Here is a 19,065-nt window from a genome sequence, read left to right as displayed (position 1 = left end):
GAGCGCCCCTTTGCCGCTGCCGTCTCCAGCGCGCGGCCGGCAGGGGGCGCCTGCACTGCACTGCGCACGCGTCGCCTGTACACCCGGGCGTCTGCGGCCAAAGCTCAGAAACGGAGCTGGTAACCACGGGTCTAGTCAAGGCTATGGTTTTTCCAGTGGTCATGTATGGATGTGAGAGTTGGACGGTGAAGAAAGCTGACCGCCGAAGAATTGATGCTTTTGAACTGTGGTGTTGGAGAAGACTCTTGAGAGTCCCTTGGACTGCAAGGAGATCCAATCAGTCCATCCTAAAAGAGATCAATCCTGGGTGTTCATTGGAGGGTCTGATGTTGAAACTGAAGCTCCAATACTTTGGCCACCTCATGCGAAGGGTTGACTCATTGGAAAGGACCCTGATGCTGGGTAGGATTGGGGGCGGGAGGAGAAGGGGACGACAGAGGATGAGATGGTTGGATGGCATCACCGACTCAATGAACATGGGTTTGGGTAAACTCCGGGAGTTGGTGATGGACAGGGAGGCCTGGCGTGCTGCAATTCATGGGGTCGCAGAGAGTTGGACACGACTGAGCGACTGAACTGAACTGAACCACGGGTAAGGTGGTTGTGCCTTACCCGTGCAGCAGTCCTTCTGGTCCACCAATCTGTGACTTTGTACGCTCGGTAGTTGTGGGGAACTTGGGCTTTGGAATCAGGCACATTTAGATTTGCACCACTCACTGGTTGTGAAATATGCTCTCTACCTCTCAAATCCTCAGTTTTTTCCTTCTGTGTCACGGGGATAAATGAGCCTCCGTCACAGAGTTCTGTTAACCTTAAGTGAGATTTTGAACACACAGGACTCACAAAAAAATCCTGTCGGAAGAACTTTCATTATTATGTTCATTATTATTCACCCATTTCTTCCATCCTCTCAGGCAAGAAGCCCACAGTGAGCGCCTCTTTCCAACCACAAAGCTAGCTGCTCCTGGCTGCAGATGCAAAGAGATATAAGTTCGGGACTCGGTTCTTGGGGAGTTCACTGTCCCAAGAAGAGAGAGACAGTACTCTCTAGACAATATGACCCTCCTATAGGTAGAGGGAAGTTGAGGACCTGAAAGGTGAGCAGAGGAGCTCTACTTCCTCCCCTTCTTCCAGGAATGTTTCACATGATGTGGGCAAGATAGAATGTTTTAAGCAGAAAGAACAGCAGATGTCATCCCTGGGAGGCAGATAAGGCATAACAGGCTGAGGCGCTAAAGGAAGTTGGTGTGGTGTAGAGTTAGGTGAAGGGTAGGGAGTGGTCACCCAGGTGGTCCAGTGGTGAAGAATCCGCCAGCCAATGCAGGAGATCCGGGTTCGACACCTGGGTCGAGAAGATCCCCTGGAGAAGGAAATGGCAACCCATTCCAGTATCCTTGCCTGGGAAATCCCATGGACAGAGGAGCCTGGCGAGGCTACAGACCACAGGGTCACAAAAGAGTTGGACACAACTTAGCAACTAAACAACAAGGAGTGGTCAGAGGAAGTTTCAAACATGGTAGGAGCCAGGTTGTGAGGACTGAGAACGTAAAATCAAGGAGGAATTTAAAGTTCTGCACTTCCTGAAAAGAACCATCCCTGTGGGAATGGCTGCCAAGGAATGGGGTTACTCCATGAGGAAGGTGGGGAGAGAGGGGACTGGAGGGACATGAGGATTCCTTCCTATTTCACAGACACGACAGGCATCTTCAGGTTAATGATCACCTCAAATAAGGTGAAAGTGAGTGCAGATCTCCACCCCAACCCACCCTGGGATGGGAACTGGGTAAGGGGCACGGTTTGACAGTAACGATGCAGCAATGATGGATAAAATTCCCCCTGGGTGCTGTCTCCAGAATCATGTTGGGGCACGCCCTCTTGTGACTTCCCTGGCCCCTGCATAGCACCATGGAACACAACCGATGGGAAACAGAGGCAGAAGCCTCTCCCAGCTTGTCATGTCCTTTTTCTGTCACATGCCCTCCAATTGGACAGGTGAAATATAACAGATAATAAAATACACCCAGGGAATGTGGGAAGGTCAAAAGATGACAGGTGAGAGTTCAGTGCAATCATGGACTGCATGAATAGAAACATCCCCAAGTTTGGCGGAGGAGAGTCATACTGCCTATGAAGATATACATGATTTTGAAAAAGGTTTGTGTTGGTGGCAACCTGTAAAAGAAGATACTTCAGTGTATTAATTTCCTGGAATTGCTATAACAAATTTCCATAAACTGGTTCAAACTACAGAAATTCATTGCCTCACAGTTGTGAAAGCTGGAAGTTCAAAATTAAAGTGTGTGCAGTGTGCTCCCTCTGAACTTAAAGGGAAGAACCTGGCCTGGACTTCCTAGCTTCTGGTGGTTGGCTAGTAATCCTTGGCTCACAGCCATATGTAGCACTTCAGTCTCCACCTGTATCATCATATGGTATTCTCTCCTTGTGTCTCTGTATTTCTTCTAAGTTACATTGGATTAGGGCCCACCCTAAAGACAGTATCTTTTTTTGAAAGATTTATTTATTTATGGCTGCCCTGGGTCTTTGTTGCTGCTTGTAAGCTTTCTCTAGTTGCATCTACTCTCTAAATAAGATGCATGAGCTTCTCATTGCAGTGGTTTCTCTTGTTGTGGAGATCAGGCTCTAGGTGCACGGGCTTAGTTTTCCCTTGGAATGTGGCATCTTCCTGGACCAGGGATCGAACCCATGTCCGCTGTATTGGCAGACAATTTCTTCACCACTGAGCCAGCAGGGAAACCCATGACCTCATCTTAACTTGATTAAATCTTCAAAAACCATATTTCCAAATAAGATTACACTCAAAGGTCCTGGACATTAGGACTTTAACAACTTTTGGCGGGGGATCCAGTTCAAGAGACAACAGCGTGTAAAGGTGTTGTGCTGGAGCCATGGAGGTTGACCCAATACAAGCCCTACCACCTGGGAACTCAGGGCCCCTCACAAGTTTTTCCTTTTGTAGAAGACAGGCAATCAAAGGTATCAGACCAGGAAAGCATAGCTTCATTCATTTAGACCATTGGTTTTTTAAGGGTGATCCTGGACCAGCAGTATCAACACCACCTGGGAATTTGTTAGGAAGACAAATTCTCAGGTCCCATTCCAGACCTGCTGAAACAGAAACTCTGGGGTGAGGCCTAGGAAATTTTTAATAAGACTCCTGGTGACTCTGATTCATGCTCAAGTTTGAGAACCACCGACCTAGGCCAATCTCTCACTGAACAGGTGGGAAAACTGAGCCCTAAAACCCATATACCCCCCTCATTTACTGAGACTCATGAGCCAGGTGGACCCTTGACACACATCACCATTTTGTGCTCACTGTATTCACCCAATGCAACAGATACTACTATTCACCCCGTTTTATACCCAAGAGAGCAGAGGCTTGGAGAGGTGAGTAAAATTCCAAATTCTCACAGCTATTAAAAGGTGGCACAGGGATTAGAAACAAACACACTGCAGATCTGGCCAGGCCCCAGGTCAGGTCTGTTGTGTTACCCATCCTGCTTGGTCTCAGCTGGAGGAGGCCAGATCCTTGAGCTGCCAGGAAGTGTGGGGCTAGCTCTGCCCTTGTTGTTGTTCAGTCACTCAGTCGTGTCCAACTCTTTGTGACCCCATGGACTGCAGCACACCAGGCTTTCCTGTCCTTCATGATTTCCCTGAGTTTGCTCAAACTCATGTCTGTTGAGTCAGTGATGCTATCCAACCATCTCATCCTCTGTCACCTCCTTCTCCTCTTGCCCTCAGTGTTTCCCAGCATCAGGGTCTGCCCTAGAAGAGCTTATTATCTGTGCAAAGCCAGCCAGGAAGAATGAATCACAATGTAGGACACACTCCCAGGGTGCTGTGTTGGGTCTTAGTTGACTCGTGCAAGATCTTTTATTGCAGTGCACCGAATCTCTAGTTTGTGACGTGCAGGCTCACTAGTTGCAGTGCTCAGGCTTAGCTGCTCCATGGTTTGCAGGATCTTAGTTCCCCATCCAGGGATCAAACCCATGTCCCCTCCATTGCAAGGTGGATTCTTAACCACTGGATCACCAGGGAAGTATGCCTTCTACATTTTAAAATGTGTTACCCGCAGTGTGTTTATCATCTGATTTGGTTAATCCACTTTCTCAGGGAAATCATCAGCCACCCACACAAAGATGTATAAATAAGGCTGTCCACTGCGGTACACGTACAATAGTGAAAAATGGAAAAATCCACATACTAGAGTACTGTGCAGTTATTAAATGTCAAGTTCTCCAAGATTGATGAAGCAAGGAAATGCTTGCCATAGGGCCTTAAGTGACAAATACCTGGTCACAAAACTCCACATATGGTTCTGATTGTTTTTTAAGTACTACCAATTTATATTGTCTTCCCAGGTAGCGCTAGTGGTAAAGAACTTGCCTGCTAATGCAGGAGGCTCAGGAGACATGGGTTCAACCCACTGGGTCAGGAAGATCCCCTGGAGGAGGAAATGGCAACCCATGCAGTATTCTTGCCTGGAGAATCTCAGGGACAGAGGATCCTGGTGGGCTACAGTCCATAGGGTCTCAAAGAGTCAGATACGACTGAGTGACTGAGCACAATACATACTGAAAAAGTCTGGCAGGATGGTCACTACAGTGTTTACAGTGGTGATTCTTGGGTGGTAATATGACCAGTGAATTTTCTTTACTATGCTTTTCTGATTCTCCTGAATTTTCTATAATAAATAGGTGCCACTATTGTAATTGGAAAATGAATATTTGGGGTTTAAAATTTCCCCGAAAAGCTAAGGAAAAGGGGAAAGAACAGAGGTCTGAGGAGTACATACTTTGTTATAGGAGTCTCTCAGATATGCTCACCCCACCATCCTATTAGCCCCCTTGACTCTCTGTTCCCATCTGACAGATCAGAAAACAGGCTGACAGGTGAAGCAACTCACCCCAGATCACACAGCTAGTGATGCTGGGAGCCAGGACCAGGTCCGTCTGAGTTCACAGCACAGATTTATTCCACATGTGAGTGCACACACATACATACTTGTTGTTGTTATTCAGTCACTCAGTCGTGTCCAACTCTGCGAGCCCATGGGCTGCAGCACACCAGGTTTCCCTGTCCTTCACCATCTCCAGGAATTTGCTCTAACTCATGTCCACTGAGTCAGTGATGCCATTCCAACTGTCTCATCCTCTGTCACCCCCTTCTCTTGCCTTCAATCTTTCCCAGCATCAGGACCTTTTCCAATGAGTCGGCTCTTTGCATCAGGTGGCCAAAGTATTGGAGCTTCAGCTTCAGTATCAGTCCTTCCAATGATTATTTAGGGTTGATTTCCTTTTGGATTGACTGGTTTGATCTTGCTGTCCAAGGGACTCTCAAGAGTCTTCTCCAGCACCACAGTTCAGAGGCATCAGTTCTTCAGGGCTCAGCCTTTTTTATTGTCCAGCTCTCACATCCTTACATGACTACTGGAAAAACCATAACTTTGGCTATATGGACCTTTGTAGGCAAAGTAATGTCTCTGCTTTTTAATACGCTAAGTTTGTCATTGCTTTTCTTCCAAGGAGTAAGCGTTTTTTAATTTCATGGCTGCAGTCAGCCAGTTATTTTGGAGCCCAAGAAACTAAAGTCTCACTGTTTCAGTTGTTTCTATATACTTAGAGTGGAAATTTTTTGAAGAAAAAAAAAAAACCCAAGAAGCTATAATTTTGATCTGAGAGTCTCTAGGTCACAGGGCTTCCAGTCTGGCCTGTTGGCCCTGGGCACAACACACAGTGAAGAGCAGGCATGATTCTGCCTGTTGGTGCAGCACTGGACAGCTATCATCTCAACTGAACAGCTATCAACTGAAACTCGCAGGGATCCCATGAGTTTGGGTAGGGCAGGGATGATGCCCTAATCACCTCGTTACTATAGAGCAAAGACACTTGTATCTTTGAGAGGGGAAGTGAGATCTGGTCAAGGTCAGGATGAATGAGGTGTGGCTGTACAATCCTCCCCCAGCCCTTCATCATAGCTCTCACATCCCTACACTTCCTCTCCCCCAGAAAGAGGGAAATCCAGGAGGCCACTGATGCCAATGAGACCAAAGAATAAACTCCAGAGCAGTGAAATCAATTCTTTTTTTTTTTTAATTCCACTTTTTTTTAAATATTTTTTTGGCTGAGTTGTATGGCATGTGGGATCTTAGTATCCTGACCAGGGATCGAACCCATGCCCCCTGCATTGGGAGCACAGTCTTAACCACTAGATGGCCAGGGAAGTCCCCAGTTCCATTTTAAAGACAGCATTTAATTGAGACAGGATGTGCCTGAATAGGGGCACAGTCTTTCCCAAGTTGACCTCATTGGGCTACAGGGACAAATGAGGCTTCACCTCAGACAGGCAGACTCCACCAGCTTCTCTCAGCTACCTGAGTTCCCAGCTTTCCAGCACCTAGAGAAAACTACTAAAGACAGGATGCAGGAAGGAAAGAATTTGATCAACTTTTATTTGGTTGTTAAAGAGGCAATATTTTAATTCTTTCTGAAGGAGTGAGCAGTAAAGGGTGTCCCTCTCACTCCCATTCTGCACCCTCTCCCGCCCTTCCGGGCTCCGAGTCTCCACCCAGGAGGCAAACTCTCCCTAGCTTCTCTTCAGTCACTGTGGAGGAAGTCTTATCTGTCTACACAAATGACAATCAAATTTCAAATCCACTTCCTCCCCACTCCTGGTGATTTTAGACGTTGAATAAGGGACTCAGCAGCCCTGGGTTTTTATCCTAGCTCTGTCACTCACTGTGCACCCTAACTCAACTCCTCTGAGCCCTGCTTTCCTCTTCTACAAAGTGGGGCTACTGTGAGAATGAAGCTCAATTCAACGCTATATAAGTAATTCCATTTTTTTTTTTTAGTACTATAAATATGGAAATGTCTGGGTCACAGTGAGGGGGAAGTAGGTCAATGAAGTAGACACATTTGGGCCCAACCCCAGGCCCTGAGAGTGTTGCAGCTCCCCCAGGAGAAAGGTGGCTGGCTCTTCTGGGAGATGAACAGAGGCAGTCTTGGAGGCTACCCCCTGCATGTCTGTTATAATCCTCTGCCCCCTGTCTTAGAGTCAGATTTTTATTAAGGGCCCCTTCCAGCTCCTGGGTCAAGGAGAAGCGTCTAGGCAGTGCTGGGAGGTCACTGACTGACCTTGGCCCAGCCAACCAGTTGTCACTTAATCTCCACAACTCTACTCATGGATCTGAGGGGTTCAGGGCCTAAGAGAGGGAAACCAAGACAGCCACACAGATATAGGGAAGCCTGGCAGGCAAGATGGCAGATTCCCTCACAAGGTCAGCCAACAACAGGGTCTGAAATAGTCTCCCTCTGGTAGAGGTCAGACCAGCAGAGATTTCACAAATGGTTCTTCAACTCTAGTTGGGTACAAATCCCTGGGTGGGATCATTTGTCTCTCCTTCCATATACCCATCTGTTTGTCTTCCCAAAAGTGCCTGCTGAGGCCTAGCCAGAGACAAGCCCTATCCTTGGCATAAGGCCACATCCTCAGATGAATCAGATTGGGCCGGCTGGAGCCAGTGGGTGGAAGACAGAGGACGTCCCAGGTGGAGGGCACAGCAAGGACCAGGGCTTGTAGATGGGAAAATGTTGGGCCAAGGCAGATACTTGAGATTGAGTGCAGGGTGGAGGGCCTGAGCTCCCAGCAGGTGAGCCGAAGGTCATGGGGAGGCAAGGAAAGGAGGGACAAACAGTGGGCTGTAAAGAAATAGGCAAAGAGATCCGAACAGTGGAGGAAGCAAGGAAAAGAAGGAGAGGGTGGAGGTAGGGCCTCATACTTAGTTCCCTGGGGGGAGCCAGCTGGTGTTCTGTGGGCCTGTCTTTTTAAGTATTTATTTGGCTGCGCCGAGTTTTCATTGCGGCATGTGGGATCCTTAGCTGTGGCATGTGGAAACTAGTTCCCTGACCGGGGATCCATCGAACCCTGGCCCCCTGCATTGGGAGCACAGAGTCTCAGCTTCTGAACCACCAGGGAAGTTCCCTGGGGTCTGTCTGCCTTAATGTCCGGTGGTTAAAGCTCAAACTCCCCACTCCCATTATGAGACTGTGGTTCTGCCTAAGCCCTCCTCCTACCCCAGGGTTCCCAGACCCCCACAACCACAGGACTCCTTTGCCCCACTCCCCCCACCCCGACACCAAGGGAAAGTAGGAAAGAGCACAAGAGTCCAGGAGTGAGACAAATTGAGAGTAAAGCCTCACTCTCTAGCTAGAAGATCTGTGGCAAGAAGTCACTTCACCTCTCTGGGCGTCAGTCTCCTGCTCTATGCAATCCGGCTAATGGAAGTATACCACCCATTGCTGTAGGAAAGCTGAGACGGTTAGGAAACAGGAAGAATCCAAAGCTTGGCCCAGCACCTGGATCCTTCCCCAAACAGGGGAAACTCCACTCCTGGACACTTGATGGTCAGTGCAATTTGCAGTTTCAAGGGGCCCCCGTCCAAGAGGACTCGGAGCCCAGAGCCCAGGTCTCCGGTGGTGGGATTTACCCGCCAGGGACAAGCCTGGGGGATGGATGGGGTGTGGAGAAACGGAGGCGGCCCTCATGATGGGTGGCTTCTCCTGCCCCAGAGGCTGTACACGTGCTGGAAGGAAGAAGGAACAGTGCTTGGCCAGGGCCAGGGTGGGGGTAGGGTTAGGTCCCCTTGACACCCCCCACACAGCCCGCATCTCAACTCAGGGCTCAAATGGCTTGCGGGGTGGGTGGGAGAGGGCAGGGCGGGGCAGGGCCGGCCTCTCTCGCCCTACTGGGGGGTGGGGGGGCGGGTCCCCTGGGAACCGCTCCTCCCGCCTGCCGCCGCTTTAAGAGGCTGCTCCGCAGCAGCGAGCGGGCCGGAGCCGCAGCCCGAGCGAGCAGAACTGAGCCGAGCCGGCAGGTGACGGCAGCGGCATGACCGGCCACCACGGCTGGGGCTACGGCCAGAACGACGGTAGGCACAGACCCCAGCCGGCCCCCATCCACTGGGACTTGCCCCTGACCCTCCCACCCAGCGGGACCTGCAAGCCCCCTATCCTCCAGGCGAGATGGGGACCCTTCGCCCATCCAGCCCCCAGAGCCCGGCCCACCTGCCGGGTCAGAGCCCTGGCTCCCCCGCACCTGGCGCAAAGTGCGCGCTGCTCTCCGGCCCGCCCCACCGCCAGCGAGCCACCCGCGGCCAAGAGCGTCCTGCCTCCTCCTCCGCGCAGCCCCTGACGACCCAGCTCGCTGGGACCTGGGCCGGACACTCACTCACTCATCCCCCGCCGGAATGCGCAGCGGGTGGAGGTAGCCCAGGGCAGCTGGGGGCGGTCCGAACGCAGTGCGCTGCGCGGTGTCTGTGTGGGGAGCGCGCACGGCTGGTGTGCGGTGACCTCCGGGGAGCTGGGCTCCGCGTGGGCAAGGGCGCGGTGTCCCCGGCAGAGTTTGCCCGTCAAAGTGTCCGCGCTTTCGAGTCGGCAGGTATGTGAAGGAAGGGAGCACCTAAGGGCGCACGGATGTGTCTGCGTGTCTGCCTCCGGCAGGGTGTCTGAGCATGTCCCGGTGTGAGGCATGGGAGTGGTCCACGTCAGCCTCCTGGTCTGACCTGGAGAATAGCTCCTCGATCCTGCCTCAGTTTCCTTAAGATGCAGAGGAAAGGAGAAGAGGCAGACCGTGAGAGCCAGACCGACTGAGTGTGGGTCTGCGGCAGGGCAGTTCCTTTGGGGCTATTTCTTACCAAGCTGGGGTGGGGATGTGGGATAAGGGTTCTTAGCTTTCTCCGAGGAACCAAGATCCAGAGGAAACCCAGGCAAGGCAGGTGGGGGTGGGGAGAAAGGGAGTGCTGGTGGGAGGAACACCCTCATCCCCACTTATCTGCAGAGAGGCAGGCACTCTGTGAGGGGTGGATGGGGGTCCTGGGTACCAAGTCTGGGGGTCTGGAGGTTACAATTGGGCCAGAGAGAGTTAGGGAGGTGCTGTGGGGTCTCTGCTCCCGCTCTGAGGTCCCAAGCACACAGGAGCATATTTTGAAGGGGAAAACCCCGTTTGGACATGAGAAAGCTAGAAAGAGATTTTCAGAAAAAGGCAACAGATCTGCAGAGATGTAGGGAGAGGCAGAGAAGGGGCAGGTTGATAGAACCCTCCTAGAAGATTCTCTCCCCCCACCCCCAAGCTCCTGCTCCCAGCCAGCTTCTGGGTGCCTCCCCCAGAGTCAAAGTCCCCTGACGCTAGCCTTCTTGCTAGTCCTGACCACCAGCACTGAATGTCCAGTATCTCGTTAGGTCTGCCCCATAGCTGGCCTCCCTGAAGCTGCTGTGTGCCTCACCCAGTCCTGGGTCACCCAGCCTAGGGACAGCGAGGGCGGGAAGGGACAGAGGGTGGAGGTGCCGGCATGCGGCATGCACACAGGACTTCAAAAATAACCCACAGTGGGTCTGGGCCACGCTTCTGAGTCATCCGCTGGGGACACAGCTCTGTCGGCACCTGCTGCTGTTTTCTCAGGAAAACTTAAGAAGCCAAAAACGGGGAGAAGCACCAGCCGGCAGTGGCTCTAAAAATAGGCTGCATCTCAGGATGTTCCCCAGGGAGATGCCGAGCCTCTCGGCTGCAGATGGAATCTCTGGGAGGCAGGTGGTGGGTGCTCGTGGGTGTGCACACAGGTGTGCATGTGTGTGCACGAGCATGTGTTTTGCTGTAGTCTCTTAGTGCAGACCTGGGTTTGCAACAGGAGGTATCTATGTGTGAGGGTACATATGTGTGTGTCAGAGATACTTGGAAGGGCTGCACGTTTTTACACATGTGTTACTAGGCCTGACTGCTCTGGATGCAGTGAGCTCAGGTCACTGTGCACATATGTGTGTGCACATGAAAATCTCCCTGGACCTGCACATGCCCAAGGAGGGCAGCTGGGGGCAAGGCATGGACACACTGTGTGTTTACTCCTGTACCCAAGTGTGCATGCGCACGTGCACAAATGACCCTCAGTGGCCTCATCTGTGAAATGGGAATCACACTTGTCTCTACTTGACAAGGCTATTATGAGAAGCAAATGCATGTCATAGAGCCAAAGTGAAGTTGATGTGAGCTTTGTTATCATTATTATGAACACCGACTGGAACTTGGTCAGATGTATGAAGAGGCCAGACACCTGGTAGGGTCAGGTCAGGGACCTCGGGGCCCTGGGGATCTCTCTAAACATATGCTGGGTTTTGGGGAGGACCCACTACCCCAAACTGCCCCTGAGCCTGTAGCTTTTGTGTGCTCCCTTCCATGCATTAGCTCTCTGGATCTCCTATCAGCTATGAGTAGAGAGATTTGGGGAGGCCATTTCACAGACAAGAAAGTGGAGGCTAAGAGGGAAAGTGGCAGAGCTGGGAGTGACGCTCCAGACCATGCGATTCCATAGCAGGGGCTGACCTTTGAAACTATATAGCACGGAGACCATCCCCCACAGATGCCCTCGTCTGCAGCTCTGAGATCCGGGCTGGCCTGAGTCCTTGCCCTCTCCCCACCATCTGCAGGCCCCTCACACTGGCACAAGCTGTATCCCATTGCCCAGGGAGATCGCCAGTCACCAATCAATATCGTATCTAGCCAGGCTGTGTACTCACCCAGCCTGAAGCCACTGGAGATTTCCTATGAGTCCTGCATGTCCCTCAGCATCGCCAACAATGGCCACTCTGTCCAAGTGGATTTCAATGACAGTGATGACCGAACTGGTAAGTGGCCCCTGCTGGCCCCTGGCACTCTTCTCCCTGAGATCCTAACCTGATTGGGGCAAGCTCAAGAAGGGCAGAATACCATGCTGGGAAAGGAAGGCTCCACTTCTCACCAGCTGTGAAGCCTCAGTCTCCTGATGCATAAAATGGGGGCATTAAGACTCTGTTTCCCTCCCTGGGGTCAGAGAGAGGAAAAATGAAAAACCTGGAGTGATATCTATAGTGCTGGCATGTAGTAGATGCACAAGAAATACTAATTCTCTTTCTTCTCTTTCATTTAGTGCTTGAGGTAGGGTTTGTTTCCACTCCCTGCCCCATCACTGACCTGCTGTGTGGCCTAAGGCCAAACCCTCCTCTCTGTGTGATCTGGCCAAGCCCAGCAGAAAGAGAATGGAGCTAAAATGTTCTGCGTGCCAGGCCCCTTGTTAAGGTCATAGGCAGTTGGTTTATTCCTCTTAAGAACCTACCTCTAAGATGGGCTAGCAGAAACTTAGTGAGCTAGGGAGGGCCAGAACCTGCCTGATCCTGCTCCGAAGTCTCCAGCCCACCTACAGCCTCAAATCCCAACTATCTTGGATCAAAGAAAGCCCAGTGGGAGCTTGTGGCAGCTCCTTCCAGGGTCTCTTTGTCCTGGGATTAGAGGGTTCCTCCATGATAAGTTCCTAGACAGAAGGCTTGGGAGTGCTCCTTAGTATAGGGATTTTTGTCCTTATGACCAGGCCTGTGAGGGGTCAAGTGGGACAAGGAAGGAACCTGCTAAAGTTTCTTACATAAGGAAGTGACTGGTACTCTGCCCCTCTCTCTCCTACCCCTGCCCCCATATATGCAAGGAAAGTACTCAGGGGAACTCAGGTTTCAAATAGAGAATCAAAAGGCAGACAAGAGGAGGAAAGCCAGATAGAAATGATCTTATTTGCTTAGTCCCGAGTTCTCTGGTAGGCTAAGAAAAAAGGCAAAGAGGATCAGTTACCCTAATTCTTGCTGCAGAAGGGAGGAAATCCAGCAGATTCTCAGAAGAGAGACACAGCATTCCTGGTACTGAATTCTAAGTAAAGGACTCTCACCCAGAGCTTTGGGGAGGGACATGGGGCTCTTGATGACATTGTTGTTGTTGTTGTTTAGTCACTAAGTCGTGTCCAACCCTTGGCATCCCCGTGGACCATAGCCCGCCAGGCTCCTCTGTCCTTTGGGATTTCCCAGGCAAGAATACTGGAGTGGGTTACCATTTCTTTCTCCAGGGAATCTTTCCAACCTAGGTATCGAACTTGCATCTCCTGCATTGGCAGATTCTTTACCGCTAAGCCACCAGGGAAGCCCCTAAGGTTATAGTTTATGAAGGAGTAGTTTTCAAGTGACTGGACCTTCCGAATAACCTTCAGAGGGCACTGAGGGATCAATTCAGACATAAGTACCTCAGCGAAGGACACTCTTGGTAGGGAAGGCCCAAGGGAGCATTCCTCTGGACCATGGATCCAGGGGCTCACTTTCTAGCCTGGCTGGGGTTCCCTCCCCTAATAGAATGCCCAGGCCTGAGGGATTAGGGGCCCAGTGGAAAGAAAGTAGGCTTAGGATTGAGAGAGTTTAGGCTCTGCCACTTCTCAGCTATGTGACCTTGGGCAAGAGACCTACCTTTCCGAGTATGTCCCACATCTGGCCAGGGGGGTAACAATGTGTCCCCCTCTAGGCCACTGTGGGGGTTGATATCTGCAGAGTGTCTGAACACATAGTAAGTACACCGTGAATGGCAGTGTGTTCTGTGGTCATGATGCAGAGAGCAGGCTGAGGGAGCCAAGCTCGCGGGTTAAAGAGGGAGGTCACTCTCTAAGAGGTTGCACTATGGAGTCCCAGGTGGGTCATGCTCGGAAGAGTGAACCTCCACAGTCCATATCAGGAGCTCAGTCTATAGGCCCTCCCCAGGATGGAGGCATCCTCACTGGGCCTCAACCCAGAGCTACCACCTTCAGGCTCAGTTAACCACCCAGCATTGCCATGGACAGACCTGCTGCTCAGGTGAGGCAGGACAGCGAGATGGGGCCTCTGCGCTGTCCCATTATCCTCCTCCTCGAGGGGCCCACAGGGGTCAGGGCCCTGCCCTTGTCACCCATCCTAGAGGGGCCTAGTGGAACTCTGAGCCCAGGGCTGTCACCTGATCCAGGAGCTCACATTCAGGCTGGCTGGGGATCCCTCCACTGCTAGATCTATTTCAGCTAGAAATTCAATCAGTCCCAGGAGGCCTTATGTGTGGCCTCTGCTCACTGGGTATCAGAGTAGGAAAGTCACAAAACCAGCATAAATTGGCCCTGCGAAAGAGGCCATGAGGGCGGGACTCTGGTCAAGACAGGGCCTGACCCTTGGAGTGCAGACCCTCAGGAGCTGGCCTCTGGACATCAAGTCCTGGGAAGCCACCAGGTTCTGGGCAGGCAACACAGCCTGGTGATTAGGGACTTGGGCTCTGGACTTACATGAAGCAGATGTGGGCCTGTATCTTAGCTCAGTGCCTTGCTGTGTGTGACCTTGGGCAAAGACCTTGCCCTCTGTCTCTCGGTTCCTCCTTTATACACTAGGAATAATAATAGGTTCTGTTCTTCTGAGTTACCATGAAGAATGAAGAAGAGAATCTGTCTGACCCAGCTCTGAGTCAGGGCTGCAGGCACGGGACGTCTACCGTTAGTGGCAAAGGGGGTCTGAGAGGCAACGTCGCAGCTTCCACTGGAAAGTGGGCAGGAGTGGAGAAGGCAGCCTGATGGAAGGCTATACCCTGTCAGTACCAGACTCCTCTGCCACCTACAGGCCTCCAGGATTTCTGCCCTGGCCCAGTCAAGGGCATTGGGAACTGCGTGGGGACTGATCCAAGTCCACTTAGCCCCAGGAATGTTCCAAATGAAAAGTTTATCCCCCTCCTGGGCACCGTCCCGATGCTAGTACTGCTGCCTTCAGGCAGTGCAGGGTCTCTCACGGCTATTGCTACAGGTCCTGCTTCTCCCCGCAGTGGTGTCTGGGGGCCCCCTGGATGGGCCCTACCGGCTTAAGCAGTTCCATTTCCACTGGGGCAAGAAGCACAGTGTGGGCTCGGAGCACATGGTGGATGGCAAGTCATTCCCCAGTGAGGTAAGACTTTCCTCTGCCTGTTGGGGGAAGGAGTGGGGTACTGGGGAGTCAGGGGTTTGCTAGGTGCCCAGTGTGGGGCACTGGAGGGAGTGAAGTCCCCTAGGGGACCTCCACCCACCCTCAGCACAGGGTCTTCCACCTGAAGTTGGCCCACTGTTGTGCTGATCTGTGTGTCCAGAAGGCATTTTCTGAAGGGCAAATCCAATCCCATCACAGCCTTGCAACAACCCATCAAGGATTAAGCCTGGCATTCAAGGGCCTGCGTGACATGGCTTTGCCTGGCCTCGTCTCACCTTGACCTCTTCTCATACTGACATGCATGTAATGAATCCCTTGCCCACACCTGGCTCTTTCGTGTTGCTGTTGTTATTGTTTAGTCGCTAAGTCTTGTCCTATTCTTTTGCAACCCCATCGACTATAGTTCGCCAGGCTCCTCTGTCCATGGAATTCTCCAGGCAAGAATACTGGCGTGGGTTGCCATTTCCTTCTTCAGGGGATCTCCTGGACCCAGGGATCGAACCCACATCTCCTGTGTCTCCTGCATTGGCAGGCGGATTCTTTACCACTGAGCCACCTGGGAAGCTTGGCTCTTTCATACCTCTAGGCATTTACCTATCCTGTTCTTTCTGCCTGAAATACCTTGCCCTGAGAGTTCCATCAGGTAACCCTCTTCTGATTCTTTGGCTTCAGCTGCAGGATCCACTTCCTCAGGGAGGTGTCACGTTAGATGCTCATTATCTATTTCACAGTTCATGGAGGGCAGAGCCTGAGCTCTTTGGTCCCTTGGGGCTCAGGAAAGGGTCAGACCCAGAACAGGGTAAATGCTGTCTTTGACCCATGGCTCCCAGAGGAGCCCCTCCTGCAGGGGGGCCAGGAGTCCTGTGGGAATGAGGGAAGCCTAGCCCTGAACTCCCACGGACCCTGGGAGGCACTAAGCACTGGCCTGGCCTGGCCTGTTGTTTCCCTGTAGCTGCACCTGGTTCATTGGAACGCCAAGAAGTACAGCACCTTTGGGGAGGCGGCCTCGGCGCCCGATGGCCTGGCTGTGGTCGGTGTCTTCCTGGAGGTGAGGGGGTTACTTGGGGCCCAGAGGGCCATGGGAGGCCTGGTGCCACCCCTAGTCCCAGAACACAGTGAATTCTGGGCTCACGTTGCCTTCTCTCTGACAGACAGGGGACGAGCACCCCAGCATGAACCGTCTGACAGATGCGCTCTACATGGTTCGGTTTAAGGTGAGACCAGGGGTTGGTGCCCTTGATCCAGAGCAGCCTGGGAGTGAAGGGAGGACCAGGCTAGATCATTGAGTGCGCCCTCCCATCCTCCATCCTGGCAGCAGACCCTTGCAGAGGTGAAGGGTGCAGGTCCGCAGCTGTGGGGCGCTGCGATTGACTCCTCGTCATCAGGATCCATGACCCCACTGCATGCCCAGCGTGCCGTCTGGTTGGGTATAGGATTCATAAGATGCTTATCACATTGATGGTCCTCTGACAGGCAGCACCACTAAGGTTTGTCGAGGGCAAAGGAGAGAACATGTTGCCCCCAAGAGTTTAGGAACCACAGCTTTCTAATGCAAAAGGATGGGTGGAGAGGGCCGGCCAGGCTGGGAGATGGCCTCTAGGATCACAGACATTTGCCCACAATTTGCATCAGTGGTCCATATAAGCCTAAATCCTATTGACAGAAATGGGCTGGGAGGGTGGTGCTCTCATCCTGGTGGGAGGTCTATGCTGATTCCTGGGTCCCCCACCTTGGCCCAGGGCACCAAGGCCCAGTTCAGCTGCTTCAACCCCAAGTGCCTCCTGCCTGCCAGCCGGCACTACTGGACCTACCCCGGGTCCCTGACGACACCACCGCTGAGCGAGAGCGTCACCTGGATTGTGCTCCGGGAGCCCATCCATATCTCTGAGAGGCAGGTGAGTCCTCCCAGAGCAGCAGATGGAGGGGGGCAACACTCGGGCACACCTGGGCAGCATGACCATAGCAGCCCACAGCCTGCGGTCCCACCGTCAAAGTTCCCATTTTTTGCTAATAAATGTTCAGATTCTTGGGTGGGGGTCAGCTTGGTTGTTAGTCATTAGGACCTTGACACAGGCTAGAAGGAGAGATCCCTGGATTCTGGGACCGCCCCTAGTGTGCTAGAATCTGAATGCTGCATTTGCGGATGATTCTTAGCTAGAGCAAAGATTGGAACTGGAGCTACATGGAACAGGACCCAGGTTCAGAGGCTCTTTAGTGAATAAGTCACTGAGGTTGGGGGTCCCAAACAGGAAATGAGTGGGGAGACGTAGGGACAAGCCCTCGGAGCAGGAGGAGAGAGGGGCAGAGCTGGCTGGGTAGGGTATGCCAGATGATGTGTCTGGGGTCAGAGGGGACCACAGCTCCCCCATTCTGCCCTGAGTATCTCTTCTGCCTTAAGATGGAGAAATTCCGGAGCCTGCTTTTCACCTCAGAGGAGGATGAGAGGATCCACATGGTGAACAACTTCCGGCCGCCACAGCCACTGAAGGGCCGTGTGGTCAAGGCCTCCTTCCAGGCCTGAGCTGCCTACCTGCCCAGCCAGTCACCGAGGCACCATCTTCCCAAGGGCTTCCATGTCAGCAGACACCAAACCATCCGAGGCTCCCTGCCTGGGGTTGCTGTGGACCCTCCTCCAGCTGGCTTGTTCCTTGGCCATGCTGGAGGCTTCATGATGGGACCCTCAAGTCAGGGGACACCTTTCAGCCGCCCTGGGGACAGGAAGGGACCTGAGCTGAGTGTGATCCAAGCCTGAGGCTGCCTCTGCCCTCCAAGACCCAGAGGCCCTTGGGAAACTCCTCTTGTCTTCCCCACTGGCAGTGGCAGCAACCCTACCCCGAGCTCACACTGTGACGGATGAGACCAAACTCTCTGGGGCAGGCAGCTGGCACTCCTGGAAAGACTCAAGCAATAATTAGAAGAGTGGGCAGAGCTGCCCTCTCAGCATTACCTCTTCTGCGGGCCTCCGCCATGCACGCACCTCACTGCCAGGCCATTAAACCTGGGACTCAGCCTGCTGCGGGTGACGTGGCCTTCTCCCTCCAGCCACCTGCTGCCGTAGGCAGGCACTGGCTACAGCTTATGTAGTATCTCCTTTCATCCCCACCCAGCCACCAAAGTCACCTACATGACGATCCATCCATGCAGTGATTAATAAATTCAATCATTCATGCAACAAATACCCATTGAGTGCCTGTGTTCTATCAACTACCATTCTGGACATCGGAGAGGCCATGGTGATAAGTCAAGCATGGGATGTTCAGAGGGCCATGGGCACTGAGCTCAGACTGTGATATCTTCATCTGGTGAAGGAATTAAATTCCAACCAGTGTTCCAAGGCAGAGAGATGGGAAAAGCGTGTTTGAGCAGAAAGAGCAGAGGTGCCAGCTCCCAGGTGAGAGCCCAGGGTGTCTGTGAAGTGGAGAAGCACCAGGGGGGCTGGAGCCCTGGGGGAGGGCCTGGGACTCTCTCCAAGGCTCATGGGAGTCAGGAAGGATCTGGAGTAAAGGGAGGGTGAGGCCGGATGTGCAAAGGGGGAGATCCCTGGGGAGTGTCAGGGGGCAGGCAGGGGTGGCAGCAGGGGGAGATGGTGGCCAGCGGCCAGGAGAAAGAATACAGGATGGTGGAGGCTGGGAGCAGGGGGCTGAATGAGAGAGATTTAGATAACATTCGGCTATCTATGAGGGAGGGGGGTGGGGGGAGTGCAGGGTATGTCCCTGGGTAGAGAGAGGTGACAGGAAATCCTGGGCAAGAGGAGACCAGGAGGGACACACAGCATTGGTGGGGCCCTGGAAAGGAGTGCTAGGAAGGAGTGGGGTGTTGGAGTCTGAGCCAAGAAGAGAGGTAGAGGGTGGAGGGAGGTTTGGAGCATCTTCATTCAAGGAGGTAGGTGAAGCCAAGGGGCGGGAAGGGGAGGGTACTTAGTGAGAGATCCAGCCCAGAACCAGTGCGCAACCCTGGGGAGATGTTGCTGAGAGGGAAAGCCACAGAATGGGGTCTGATACACCTAATGAGAGTGTTTGGAAAGGTGCCAGGGTGGGGGTGGGGTGGGGGGTGGGGGGTCGGGGGTCTGAGGAGTCTGAGGCAGGGCCAGGGTGGGGCTGGGGTAAGAGAAGTGATCTCTCAGGGTGCAAAATTTAAGGAGGCATGCACCCTCAGGTCCCAACCCTGCATCTGAATGATGCTGAGAGTGCACGTCTCCTTAAATGTGCACCTGAAGTGCCTCGCTGGACATTGCTGCGCCCCT

General features: G+C 52.8%; 1 protein-coding gene across 1 annotated transcript; it reads left to right on the top strand.

The window, feature by feature from the left end:
- Positions 1–8,910: 8,910 nt before the first annotated feature.
- CA7 (carbonic anhydrase 7) lies at positions 8,911–17,998 on the top strand. The gene is made up of 7 exons (XM_081513287.1): positions 8,911–8,950; positions 11,499–11,696; positions 14,686–14,804; positions 15,775–15,870; positions 15,974–16,036; positions 16,562–16,717; positions 17,221–17,998. The coding sequence occupies exons 1-7, from the start codon at positions 8,911–8,913 to the stop codon at positions 17,341–17,343; spliced, it is 795 nt and encodes a 264-aa protein (XP_081369413.1). The 3' UTR covers positions 17,344–17,998.
- The last annotated feature ends 1,067 nt before the right edge of the window (positions 17,999–19,065 follow it).

Source organism: Giraffa tippelskirchi, chromosome 7, assembly GCF_054371585.1.
Source record: "Giraffa tippelskirchi isolate mGirTip1 chromosome 7, T2T-mGirTip1v1.2.pri, whole genome shotgun sequence".
NCBI classification, from domain to species: Eukaryota; Metazoa; Chordata; class Mammalia; order Artiodactyla; family Giraffidae; genus Giraffa; species Giraffa tippelskirchi.
Note: the sequence above shows the minus strand (reverse complement) of the source record. Positions and strands in the feature narration are given on the sequence as shown.